Here is a 13,282-nt window from a genome sequence, read left to right on the forward strand (position 1 = left end):
GTAGAAGACAAAACTGAAACAGAACACTTGAATAGCAGAGCATCGCAATATAATCCAACCAGATCTAATAGGACCCTACGGACACTGTGGATTAATCTGTCAGTGTGTTCATAGCTGAACGAGCTTTTAGAAGGTGGGATCTTGTTGAAGGTGTTGGATCACTGGGAGCACGACCTAGAAGGATATGTTCTGGTCTCTGGCTCTCTCTCTCCCTGCTTCTTCTCCTTCATTCTCTTCCCTCTTCCTCCTCCTCCTCCCTTTGCTTCTTTTCTTCTCTGTCTCTCCTCCTTTCTGTCTCCACTTGTCTCTTTCTATCTCTCTGTCTCTCTGTCTCTCCTCTCCTCCTGTCTAGATCTCTTGCCTGTTTCTCTCTCTCTCTCTCTCTCTCTCTCTCTCTGTCAAGCTAAGTAAGATGTGAATAGCTTCCTCCTATTATGCCCTTCCATCATCATCATGCTATTTCTGCCTTGGAATCAGCTGGTAATAGTCTAAACCCTCTGAAATGGTAAGCAAAAACCAAAATATACCTCTCCCTCTTTAAATGGTGGGTGTCAGGTATATTATCGCAGCTACAGTAAAACAACTAACAAAAAAATAAAAGAATTACATGTGAACAATATTTACAACTGAGTGATAAGAAATCATATAACTTAGATAAACTAGGTAAGTCTTAGAGTGATACAAACTAGCAAAATTAAGTGAAGAAGAAACAGAAAAACCTAAACAGATCTATAATAAAGAAATTCAGTTAGTAATTTTAAAGATAACACAAAGAGAAGTCCACGCCAGGTAACTTCACCAGTGAATTCTATCAAACATCTGAAGAATTTTACAAACTCTTCAGCAAAATAGAGGAGCAAATACTTCTAAACTCATTTTATGAGGCTAGTATTACAAGACAAAGACATCAGAAGAAAACAACAGATCAGTATTTTTTTTAAGAGGGTTAAAATTAAACAGAACAGTTCTGGACAGAATTCCTTTGACTGACGGACAGTTCACTAAGATTTTTTCCCAATTTGTGGGTTTTCTTTTCATTATACAGAACAAAACAGATCATAAGAAAACAATGTAAGAGACACAGATTTCAAAGCAAGACAACCAGAGATTTTCATTATCACATTCTTTTGTCTTCTTCCAAATAGTTGTTCATATCTTCGCATACAATGAATTCATATAAAAAAATAGTATAGAACTGATCAGAACAGGATGATGAAGGCATTTTAGGTCTTCAAGACCAGACAATAAGGAAGTAAACAATGGCTGCCATAATGTCTCTCATTCTCTTCGAAATAGGAATTGCATTAAATCTGTATAACAATTATGGGAGAATGACCATTTTCACAATGTTTGCTCTTCCTATCTATGAACAAGGAATGTCGTCCCATTTTATGAGGTCCTCTTCTATTTTTTTTTCAGGCTATTATATTCCCTGAATAGATCTTTTGCTTCTTTTGTTAGATTAATTCCTAAGTATTTATTTTTTGGACGCTATTGTGAAGGTTGTGGCTTCTCTTATTTCTCTCTCAGTGGTTTTGATGTTAGTGTACAGAAATGCTATTGATTTTTGAGTGTTGACTTTGTATCCAGCTACATTACTGAATTTATTTATTTAATATGCCTACGAGTCTTTCAATGGAGTTTTGGGGGTCTTCTATGTAGAGTACCATGTCATCTGCAAATAATAATTTAACTTTTTCTATGTATTCATGATGTTCTGCATTACTCCTTTATCTCTCTTGTCTAATTGCTCTGGCTAGTATTTCCAGTCCTGTGTTGAATAGGAGTGGTGATAATGGACATCCTTGTCTTGTTCCTGATTTTAAGGTAAAGGCCTTCAGTTTTTGGCCATTTAATATGAAGCTGGCTGTTGGTTTGTCACAGATAGCTTTTGTCATATTGAGGTGAAGACCATCTATTCCAATTTTCTGTAAGGTTTTTACCATGAATAAGTGTTGGACCTTATCAAAAGCTTTTTCTGCATCTATAGAGATGATCACGTGGTTCTTATTTTTGGCTCTATTGATATGGTGGGTTACTTTTGTTGACTTGCGTATGTTGAACCATCCCTGCATTCCTGGGATGAATCCCATTTGGTCATGATGTATAATCTACTGGATGATTTGCTGCATTCTGTTTGCCAAAATTTTATTAAGAATTTTTGCATCTATGTTCACTAGGGAGACTGGCCTATAGTTCTCTTTTTTAGTTGGGTCTTTCTCAGGTTTTAGTATTACAGTAATGTTGCTTCCAGGAATGAGTTATGGAGGATTATTTCCCTTTCAATTTCATTGAAGAGTTTGAGGAGTATCAGCATTAAATCTTCTTTGAATTTCTTGGAGAATTCCACAGTGAATCCATCTGGATCTGGGCTTTCCTTTGTTGGTAAAGATTGAATTACATTTTTAATTTCATTAATAAAAATTAGGTTATTCAGCAGTTTTACATCTTCTTGCCCCAGCTTTCATACTTCATATGATTCTAGGAATTTGTCCATTTCTTCTGTATTATCAAGCCTATGAGAGTAGAGGTTTTCAAAATAGTATTGATGATCTTCTGCATTTCCACAGGATCTGTAGTGATTTCATCCTTTTCATTTCTTATTGCATGAAGTTGAGCTTTTTCTTTCCTTTTTAAAATAAGGTTGGCTAAAGGTCTGTCAATTTTATTTATTCTTTCAAAGAACCAACTTTTTGATTCATTGATTCTTTGTATTTTTTTCTTAGTCTCTATTGCATTGATTTCTGCTCTGACCTTTATAATTTCCTCCCTTCTTTTGGCTTTGGGCTTGACTTGCTCTTCTTTTTCTAGATATTTGAGATGTACCATCAAGTTGTTTATTTGTGTTCATTCGGTTTTCCTGATGTGGGAACTCAGTGCAATAAATTTTCTTCTGAGGTCTGCTTTCATTGCGTCCCACAGGTTCCAGTAAGATCTATTTATATTTTCATTTGCCTGTAAATATTGTTTAATTTCTTCTTTAATTTCCTCTGTGATCCACTGATTGCTCAGGGGTGTATTATTCAATTTCCATGCATTTGTGAGGTTTTTGCAGTTTCTTTCGTCATTAATTGCTAGTTTCATGGTGCTATGATCTGATAATCTGCATGGGATAATTTCAATTCTTTTGCATTTACTTAAGCATGTTCTGTGAGCTAGTATATGGTCTATTGTAGAGAATGTTCCATGTGCTGCTGAGAAGAATGTATATTCTGATGTTGTTGGGTGGAACACTCTTGATACATCTACCAAGTCTATTTGTTCACAGGTGTGATTCAGCTCTGTTGTTTGTTTGCTGATTTTCTGTCTGGTTGATCTGTCCCTCTGTGTCAATTGTGTGTTAAGGTATCCTGTTATAATTGTGTTATGGTTTGTGTGATTTTTCATTTCTGTTTTTGGTTTGTATATCTGTGAGCTCCCAAGTTTGGTGAATAGATATTTAAGATTTTTATCTCTTCCTCTTAAGTTTTCCCCTAACTAGTATGTAGTGGCCTTCTTTATCTCTTTGGATCATTCCAAATGTTTGAAGTTCACACTGTCTGCAAACAAAATAGCTACCCCTGCCTTTTTTGGGGATCCTGTTGTATGGAGTATTGTTTTCCATCCTTTGACTTTCAGTTTATGAGTTTCCTTTTGGGTTAGATGGGTTTCCTGATTACAGTGTACGGTTGGGTGTTGTTTCTTGATCCATTCTGCCAGTCTTTTTCTTTTAATTGGTGAATTGAGACCATTTACATTGATGTTTATTATATATATATATATATATATATATATATATTTACTTTTGACATGTTATTTTCTGCTGTTGATTATCTTTCCACTCTGTTTAACTATTTGCCTTGCTTAGTGGTTTTTTTCCTATGTCTGTCTAGAACATCTTTTAATATTCTTTGCAGGATTGGTTTGGTGGTCATGAAATTCTTCAGCTGTTCTTTGTCGTGGAAGCATCTTATTTCTCCCTCCATTTTAAAGGACAGTTTTTCAGGGTACATCAGTGTGGGTTGGAATACATTTTCCTTTAGGATCTGAAATATTTCACTCTGTGCTCTTCTTGACTTCACTGTTTGTGTTGAGAAGTCTGCTGTGATTCTAATAGGCATTCCTTTATAAGTGATCTATCTCTTCTCTCTAGCAGCTTTTAATATTCTATTTTTATGTTGGATTTCTGGGATGCTGATTATTATATGTCTGGGTGTAGTTTTATTTTGGTTACGGTTTTCAGAGTTCTATATTCTTCATTGATCTGTATGTCAGTTTCCATTCTCATGTTTGGGAAATTTTCACCTATTACTTCTATAAATAGCCTCTTGATATCGTTTGTGTTGTCACCTTCCTTTTCATTTATCCCTATCAATCTTATGTTGTTTTTCTTTGCATCATCCTGCAGTTGTTGAGTTATTATTTCCTGATTCCTTGTTATTTTTAAAATATCTTTCCTTTCCTGTTCACTAGATGCAATCATGTCTTCGAGGTCTGAAATTCTATCTTCACTTTCATTGAGATGGTTTTGTCAACTTTCAATGGAATTTTTGATTTCCTGTATATATATCTCTTTGAATCTTTTTCATGAATTCTGTTTGTTTCCTATATTCTTCATTGAGAGTTTCCATCTTTTTGCATTATTCCTCTAATTTTTTAAGTATGTCTTTTTTAGATGTGTTTAGCATTTCTTTCATTACATTTATCATTTCTCCTTTCACCTGGAGACTATTTCTGATTTGCGTTCTTTTATAGCTTCCCAGAGTTGTTTCTTTACTTAAGTTGATATAATTTCAGGAATTTCAGGTGTATGGATTATATTTTCTTCTATGTCCATGTCTCCTATCCTTTCTTGTATTGGGCTGGAAGTTTGAGATTGCATTTTGCTTTTTCATTTTGTCATGTTCCTATATTTCCAGGTTTTGAGTGATTTTTTTTTATTTAAAGAGGAAAAAAGAGAAAAAAAACAAAGCAGTAGAAGGGTACAAGTAGTACAGAATTTCAAGAAAAAAATATACAGTAAGAAATTACTAGTTAATAGATTACATATTGTCATCTTAGAAACAGTTGTCCAAATTACACAATTAAAGCATATAAAGTGGACATTCATACAGTGAGACTGCAGATAGTTCTGTTCAATGATTCAACAAAAACTCAATAATATGGTTTTCTATCCTACACACTTAAATATACATGCAGTTATGTCCTTTAGGCCACTTTCTTTTCCTCTCTTTTTTACAATAACAATTACGCTTTTGGGGTTTTATTACTCCCATAGTTCTTATTACTTTTTTTTGAAGAGAATAAAACCAAATGTGACAAAACAAAACAGAGTCAGTTAGAACAGAAGGATGGACACGGTAAGTAAGTGATGTTTTTCAAAGCTTCCCCTGTGCCCTGAGAATCACCTGGCCCACTTTTGGCTCCTGGCAGACTACTGGCAACCACTAGCCACTTAGAGCTCACTGGGTGTGGGCCAGTGGGCTCACATGGACTCCTGTGTGTCCTCCAGTGATTTTAGATATAGGGCATGGCCTTACTGCCTGGCAGCGACTTTCCAAGGCTTCCCCATGCGGACCTGGGAGCAAAGTTCCAAGATTTCCCCATGTGCTAGGACCCAACCCGTGCACATGGGCAGGGCCCAGGACTGGATTTCAGCCCCTGCTAGCTGTTTGGAGATTTCTGGGCATGGCCCAGTGAGGCCCTTGGATACCACCCATACGTCTTAGAGTCCAGATCAGTATTTCTTACCAATAGAAGGGTAAAAGTCCTCAACAAAATACTACAAACTAAAGTCTAGCAATAGATAAAAACAATTATATATTATGATCAAACAGGATTTGTAACATAAACAAATATCCAAAATTCAATATAAAATAGCATGCTAGTAGAGAAAAGGATATGAACAGCATTATCATTTGAACAAATGCAACATCCTTTCATGAGAACAACCATCAGCAACAAGGAATAGAAGGAAGCTTTCTCAAGCTGACAAAGAATATCGATTTGCAGCTAACATTATACTTACTGGTAAAAAATAAATGTTTTTCTTTTAAGATGGGAAACAAGAAAAAGACATTCTTTAACTTCTATTTAACATTGTACTAGATTTTATTTAATAACATAACATTAAATTCATTAAGCAGTACAAAGCAATAAAAGGCACAGAGATTGAAAAGAAGAAGTAAAATCATCTCTGTATGGAGATAATATGATCCTCTTTTCAGAAAATTTAGAGGGTTGGGCATAGTGGTGCTCACCTATAATCCCAGCACTCAGAAGGCTGAGGCAGGAGGATTGCCATCAGTTTGAGGCCAGACTGGCATACATAGCAAAGTTCAAGGACAGCCTAAACTGCTTGGTGGGATCCTATCTCATAAAATCAAAATATAAAACAATAAAGAAAAAGAACAAAAGAAAGAGAGAGAGAATTAGAAATAATAAATAAGGTCAGCATCACTGCTATATGGATATATGACCAATATCCAAAAAATATTTTTCCTTCTCTAGCAATAGACAAATCAGAAATCAAGAACACAGTTCTATTTTCAAAAACAAAAAATACTAAGGAATATTTAATAAAAGAAGGATAAGACTTATATCCTAAAAACTAGCCAAAAAATCACTAAAGAAAGGAAAAAGAATCTACATAAATGAAAAGACATTTCATGTTCATGGACAGGAAGATCACGTTGTCAAGATGATCTGATCTACAGACACAACATACTCTTATCAAAACCACAGCTGGCTCCCTGCTGTAACTGACAAACTGAGACTCAACATTCATACAGAAGTTCAAAGGACCCAAAAGAAGTTCAAAGGACCCAGAACATTCCTGAAAGAGAAAAACAAAGTTACAGAATTTACACTTCCCAATTTCCAAACTTATAAAGCCATACTAATCAATAATATGGCTCTAGCATAAAGTCAGACAAAGAGATAAAAGGTACAGAATTCATAATCCATAAATAAAGCCTCAAATTTATGTCAACTGACAAGAGTGGGCAAGGTGGCAAAGACCTGTAATCCCAGCACCTTGCAGGCTGAGGCACCGCAAGTTCAAGGGCAGCCTGGGCTCCACAGTGAGTCCTCCCCTCAAAAAGGCAAAAGTCAAAACAACAACAACAAAAAAGTGCAAAAATAGTTCAACAGGTAAAGAATAGTCTTTTAAGAACACTATTGGGACAACTAGCTATCTACATGGAAAGGAATGAAATGGACCCCTTTTCACACAAAAATTAACTCAAAATGGATTAGAGACCTAAACGTAACAACCAAAATTATAAAACTTTCAGAAAAAAACATGAGAAATCCTTGTGATCTTGGATTAAGCAATGATTTCTTAAGTAAGACACCAAAAACCATAAGCAAGTGAAGGAGAAAAATAGATTAACTGGGCAAAGTGAAAACTTTGCACTTCAGAGTAAATAAACTATCAAAGAAGTATAACACCAATCCTTAGAATGGGTAAAAATATTTGAAAAGCATATGTTAGGTAAGAAAACTGTGTCTAAAATATGTTTTAAAATGCTTACTACTCAATGATAGAAAGGAAATTCTACTTTTAGAAATAGATAAAACATCTTAATTGTTATTTCTTCAAGAATTCACAAGTGACCAACAAATGCATTTTCCACTAGGAAAGTGCAAACCAAATTCTCAGTGAAACGCTGCTTCATATTCTTTAGTGATTGACACCAAAGACAGAATCACAGGTATAAGTTGAGGACATGGACAAAAAAAGAAAGCAGGTAAGGAAGGATGGAACATAGTCAAGAGTGGCAACTGTCAAACCCAGCGTCCTCATCATGTGTGAATTTCTAAAATAAAGACTTAAAAGGGTAGGGGCATGCCTCAGTGGTAGAATGCATTCTTAATGCAAAACCTCAGTTTCAGGTAAAGAGGTGGGCGAATATAGCGTTAATCCAACACCAGGGAAGTGAGGTCAGATTAACTGATGAAACAGAGAGCAAAACTGCTGCTTAAAACCCCTGGAGCAAAAGACCCCACACAGGTAAAACAAGGTGCTAACAGTGGAATGAAAATCATCAATGGACAGGAGTGGGCTGTGTGGAAAGAGCTAGAAAACACTCAAGGATCGCTGGGAGCCTGACCCGCTTGGGCCATTCAGAGCCCAGCCTCTGTGGTCAGGGCAGTGCATAAAGACTGGGCCACAGCAGTATTTGCCCTACTGAAGAGCATGGATATAGGGCTAGTGAGATGCCAGGCGGAGCCTGCAGTAACCCTGTTCCTCTTGACTGCCACACAGAAAAACAACCAAACAGACCCTACTCCCTCATTCCTATCTCTGAACGGCAAAGTGCAATGCTTTGTGCAGCTGGCCAGTTTTGGGTGCAGTTTGACTCAACTAATTTTCCTGAAAGATCGCTTCTTCTTATGGGATTGGATCTAGCATTTGTGCTCGAGGGTGACGCACTCTGCCACACTTCATTCAGGTAAGATAGGTGCTCAGCACCTCTCCTGTCACTTACACAGAGAAAACATCTACCATCAGCTCCTGAGACAAATCAACCAGATCTTCCACTCAAATATAGCTACACGTAGCAGAAGCCAACAAGTAAAGGAGAAAGACTCCAGAAAAAAACCTGAAAAAACAGAAATTAGCTTCCTTGTGGGGAATGTGAGAGGCTGTTACATCCGTAAAACAGTAACAGATTACAATAATATAAAAACAGGAGCAACCCAAGAACAAAACCGTGAAACTTAAATACCCCATTGCCAAAAGAAGGACATACCACCAAAGAGAGAACCCGTGAACTACAAAGCCAAGGACCTCTTCCCTGAATGAGCAAAAGCACTAAAGAAATGGGAAACTCTGAGAAGCACAGTTAACAGCACGCCGCAGTGCTGGCTAGGTCTGGCAGCCACTGTTTGCGCTGTCTGGAAGCTCTCCCACTTTCTTCCTCTAGAAAAGCTCCCCATCCCCATCTTGCCTCACCAAGGGGAAGGGGTGGAGCCCAGGGCCCATCTCTGGAGATGGGTGGCTCCCATTTCTCTAAGGCTGTACACGAGAATGTATGAGAACCCAGAGCTCTGAGGGCCACTCTCCAAGTGGCACAGCCAGCGGCCCTCACCACCAGGGGAAGCCAGGCCAACGAAGAAAGGCAGGGGTGAGAGAAGAGGGAAGCAGGGTAGAGAAGGAAAGAAACCAGAAGACTACACAAAGAAAGAGGTCTCGGCTGGATTTGACAATGGAGGGTGCCTGGTAACACGGCCCAGTGCTTTTTCCTTTACTCTCCAAATCAGTCAGGACTGTTGCCACCCACCTGTAGTTGTAAACACTTTTACTGATATAAGACCCTTTCAGAAGAAAGAACAGAAGTAGGGAAAAAAAGGAGAAAAATTCATAGAAAGTATGATCATTAATCCTGATGTATCATCTTCAATGAATGAGGAAATGCCTGATATATACCAGCGTTTTAGGTGTGTGTCTGGGCAGGCCATGGAGGCATGAGCCTGCGTGTTAAATACTTTCCTTCGTCCAGTCCTCTCTGGTGCAGTTCTCCTGCTCTATTTCGTTACCACTATGAACTAAGTAGCTCCTCTGTGCCCTTTGGGCACAAGGTTTCTGCCTTAGAGCCTGATAATGAGGGACTGACTCCCCTGAAACCCTGAGCTAAATTAGCCCTTTCTGCCTGTAAGCAATGGGTGTTTGTGTCTCAGTATCTCGGGTATCATGTCTCAGTGGCAAGAAAGCTAACTAATAAAGAATCAAAAAAAAGTGTTCTGCAGGACCAGTAAAGAAATGACTGGCACAGGAAACAAGATATTGGTGGTATTCTCTGCTCCCATCATATGGTCAAATTGTAAAAAGTCAGTCAATATCCATCGTTGTGAGAGTGTAGGGTAATCTTCAGTCTCACACACTGCAGGTGGAAAGGTAAAATGTCAGTCTTTGGGGAGAGCAATTCCACGAATCCATAAAGATTGTAAATGAGCAGCTGAATGTTTTAATGATAAATACAAAATATACACATGAATGTAAAACACACGTATCCCCGTAAATACAGAATTTAAAGAATAATTATAAAAAGAAGTCTTACAAACTACTCTATCCAGCTTCAGAAACAAAATATTACCACCAGTCATTTTAACAAAATAATTTGGACAATGCTAGGTGTATCAGATAGGTGAATATTTGCAGTGAGCTGATAATTATTGAAGGTAGGTGAAGAGTTCGTGAGGGTTTATTACTCTGTCCTATTCTTATATATGTAAGATATTTCCCACTAGAAAGAAAGAGGGAGAGCAGAGGAGGGAGAAGAAAAAGAAGGAAAAGAAACATTAGTATATTCAAAACTTCCAGGGTATTCATCCCAGGGTATAACAGTATGTGTACATTTAAATACATCACAGTTTGGGGGAGTCCATTTTCCTGTTGATGAACATTGATGTTTCTAGTTGTCCACTATTACGATTCACATTATAGATAATAGTAAAGTGTTTTTTAAGGTGACTATACTAATTTACATTGGTTTAATACACACACACTCTAGAAACATAAATCCACTAATATTACCTGCAAATTATTTACAGATAATGAATTACAGGTCATTGTAATTTTCTTTACTGTAATTTTCAAATTTTATAGAATAGCCATATGTCAATAGTTTTAAATTCAGGAGTGTGTTTGTATGAGGTACAACCGCACATGCCATAAACAGACTATGAATACACAGTCTGCTGTAATCTCCCCACCTCCCCCCTCCAGCCCCCATACCTCCAGTCCCCATTTTCCACCTCCAGCTCCAGTACAGTCTGGAGGCTCTGGCAATGCACGGCCTCCAAGGTGACAGTCACAGTGCACTCTCCCAGAGGCTGGAGCTGGCCACTGGAAGGCTCAATGTCAAAGGGTGACACCTAATGGGCAAGGAAGATAAGGAATAACAATGCGCGAGACTGCGTGCTGGGGCTGGCCATGCCCAGCAAAGCTCTCACAGAGCCACCTGGGGCCCTAAAGGAGGTAAGCAACTGCATCAGGGTCTCACTGAGCCTCCACAGTAAAGCAATGAATAAGAGACAGGTCTCCTTGGCTCACACCTAAGAGGCAGAAATCAGAGGGAGGTACCTCAGGGGAACAGGGAGAGCTAGGCAGGCAGATGGAGAAACCAGCTCTAGGAGGAAAGCCCACAAGCCACGGCAGAGAGGTGCAGTGGCCCTCCGGGCAGGCCCAGGTCAGAACCCAGACAGCCACCAGGAAAGCCAAGGAAAGCCACCAGGTCACCAGCCTGGGACATGGAAAAGCTGCCATACAGCCATAGTTTTCTCCCTTTCTCCTTACTCATTCTCCCATCCCCTGCAGGATGAACGCATTCAGCCCGTAAGTCTGAGCCTCTCCACACTAGATACCTAGACAGAGATGGGAAGTAAAAAAGCCTTAGGTAGAAAAGTGTCCACAGCTGCGGAGGGCTCCCCACATCCATCCTTCCTGGCCCTGGTGAGTGGAGGTACACTCCTCCAAGGGACTAGCCCTAGGGCCCTAGAGGGCCCACAATACACTGGGAAGGTGCCAATGGACACCAAAGGTCACAGTAGACAAGATGTAATCCCTCTCTGGTCCCTCTCTTCCATGAGATCAGGACAATGAGATCTCTCAGGGAAAGATCTGGTCTTTTCCTTCCATAAGATCAGGGACCTAGAGGTGTCATGAGACCAGGCTTGCCCTCTCCCTCTCTCATCTCTACCAGGCCCCTGGTACAAATGTAGAAGGCTGTACTTGCTGGCTTCTGGGTTTCAGCCTCCCTGGCACTGCCACAGAAAAAGAAGGCTCTGTGTGCTTGCCAGAATTCAGGCATTGGAATTTGGGTCAAAGCTCAGCTGGCAAGGATACAGCTAAGAAATGTAAGTAAATCTTGACTTTTTGGAACTTTCAAGGTTTGGTTCACATTCCTGTGCCCAGACACCACCTGCTGGCAGGTACTTAAACAGCATGTATCATCCCAGGGAAAATCAGAACTCCTGGTGAGTCCTCAGGGCAGAAACGTAGCCCTAGCAACAGCAACCCTGGAAGCTGCATGAACAACACAGTTGCCCATGTTCCCCTTGATGAAGACTGTTCTGAAAAGAGAGAAAGCCAGGGCTGCTTCTGTATCCAACAGCAGAAAAGGGAGCAGAAAATTCGGGGTTGGGAGATGAGCTCAGCTGGGCAGGATGCGGTCTCAGTGGTGGGGGGCGATGGGCATCAGGGGGCAGCAGGTTTTGCACCTCCCACCTCCATTCACATCTGCATGCACAGCACGAGGACTGCAGCTCAGACACAATCAGAGGTTCGGTGCTCATGAGTGAAGTGGTGCAGTGGGAGCCAGCAGAGCTCAACTTACACTCTCATGTCTTTCTTCCAGGCAGACTGGGCTCTCCCTCAGGTGCCACACAGCTGGGAGCTGGCTGACATTTTGGATCTGGATGGAGTTCCTGGCTTTCTGCCGCAGGCGAAGCAGACCAAACTGGAGGGCTGAGATATTGACCACAAGGGCAGGTCCCTGAGACACCCAGGGAAGCCTCTCACTAGATTGTCCAGGAGTGGGCTCTGTGTTCTACCCCTGCGACCTCCCTGGGCCCCCCTGCTGCCCAACCCCACCTGCAAACCTTAAAGGCTGCCTCAATGTGTAACACGACTGGTGAGGGTGAGTGTCTGATCTCACACAGCAGGTCCTGGCTTGCTGGGCCAGGGACACCCCCGGTAAAGTTCAACTCAAAGTTCCCAACTTCATTGGGTTCTGAAAGAGGAAAACAGAAAGAAGAGAAGTGGGATGGTCTCCTTCTGTGGTCAGGACTAGATCTCCAGCCTTTCCAAGCTTCATCTGGCACATGCCAAAGGTCTTGGCTGGACCTGATGGCAAGACACCAAGGCCTCCCACAGGCCCGTCTAACTCTAATATTAGACTCCTCCACGCAGGTCACGCACTCCTGCAAATCCCAGGTACCTATGACCCCTGTGCAGGGCTCCACTTCAATGATATGACAGTCACTGATCTTCTTCCACATGTATCTGATGGGTGACTTGCTGTTGTTCCACATCTGAAAGACATACCCCCATCCAGGCTGCCCCAGTGCTACCCTCTCACATCAAATCTGTACCTGCTGAGTGGAGAGGGATCATGAGCACACCACACGTCTGCTCCCTAGCCACCCAGTTAACTCCTGGACACCCAACGCTGCAGCCTTCCCAACATAACAGCAACCTCACTGCACACCACAGCCATGTGAGTGCCATATCCTGCTAAGGACCTGTGAATAGGGAAGGGTTGCACAGCCTTAGTTGAGAGGATTCTGAAACACTGGT

The 13,282-nt window shown here is 40.4% G+C and overlaps 1 protein-coding gene across 17 annotated transcripts in view; it reads right to left on the bottom strand.

Annotated features, from left to right (window-relative positions):
- Nucleotides 1-13,282, bottom strand: part of Dlec1 (DLEC1 cilia and flagella associated protein) — a 109,975-nt gene that overhangs the window by 39,047 nt on the left and 57,646 nt on the right. For all 17 annotated transcript variants that reach the window (XR_010051300.1, XR_010051302.1, XR_010051301.1 and 14 more), the window contains 4 exons: nt 12,924-13,017; nt 12,586-12,716; nt 12,321-12,479; nt 10,721-10,860 (listed from right to left, as the gene is read on the bottom strand). Coding sequence is in view for 14 of the 17 variants with exons in the window: in XM_063260327.1 (XP_063116397.1) it covers nt 10,721-10,860; nt 12,321-12,479; nt 12,586-12,716; nt 12,924-13,017 (524 nt within the window). In the remaining 3 variants the exon portion in view is untranslated. The remainder of the gene's footprint in view (nt 1-10,720; nt 10,861-12,320; nt 12,480-12,585; nt 12,717-12,923; nt 13,018-13,282) is intronic.

Source organism: Cavia porcellus, unplaced genomic scaffold, assembly GCF_034190915.1.
Source record: "Cavia porcellus strain 051 isolate PalLab524CR breed Dunkin Hartley unplaced genomic scaffold, mCavPor4.1 scaffold_13, whole genome shotgun sequence".
Taxonomy (NCBI): domain Eukaryota; kingdom Metazoa; phylum Chordata; class Mammalia; order Rodentia; family Caviidae; genus Cavia; species Cavia porcellus.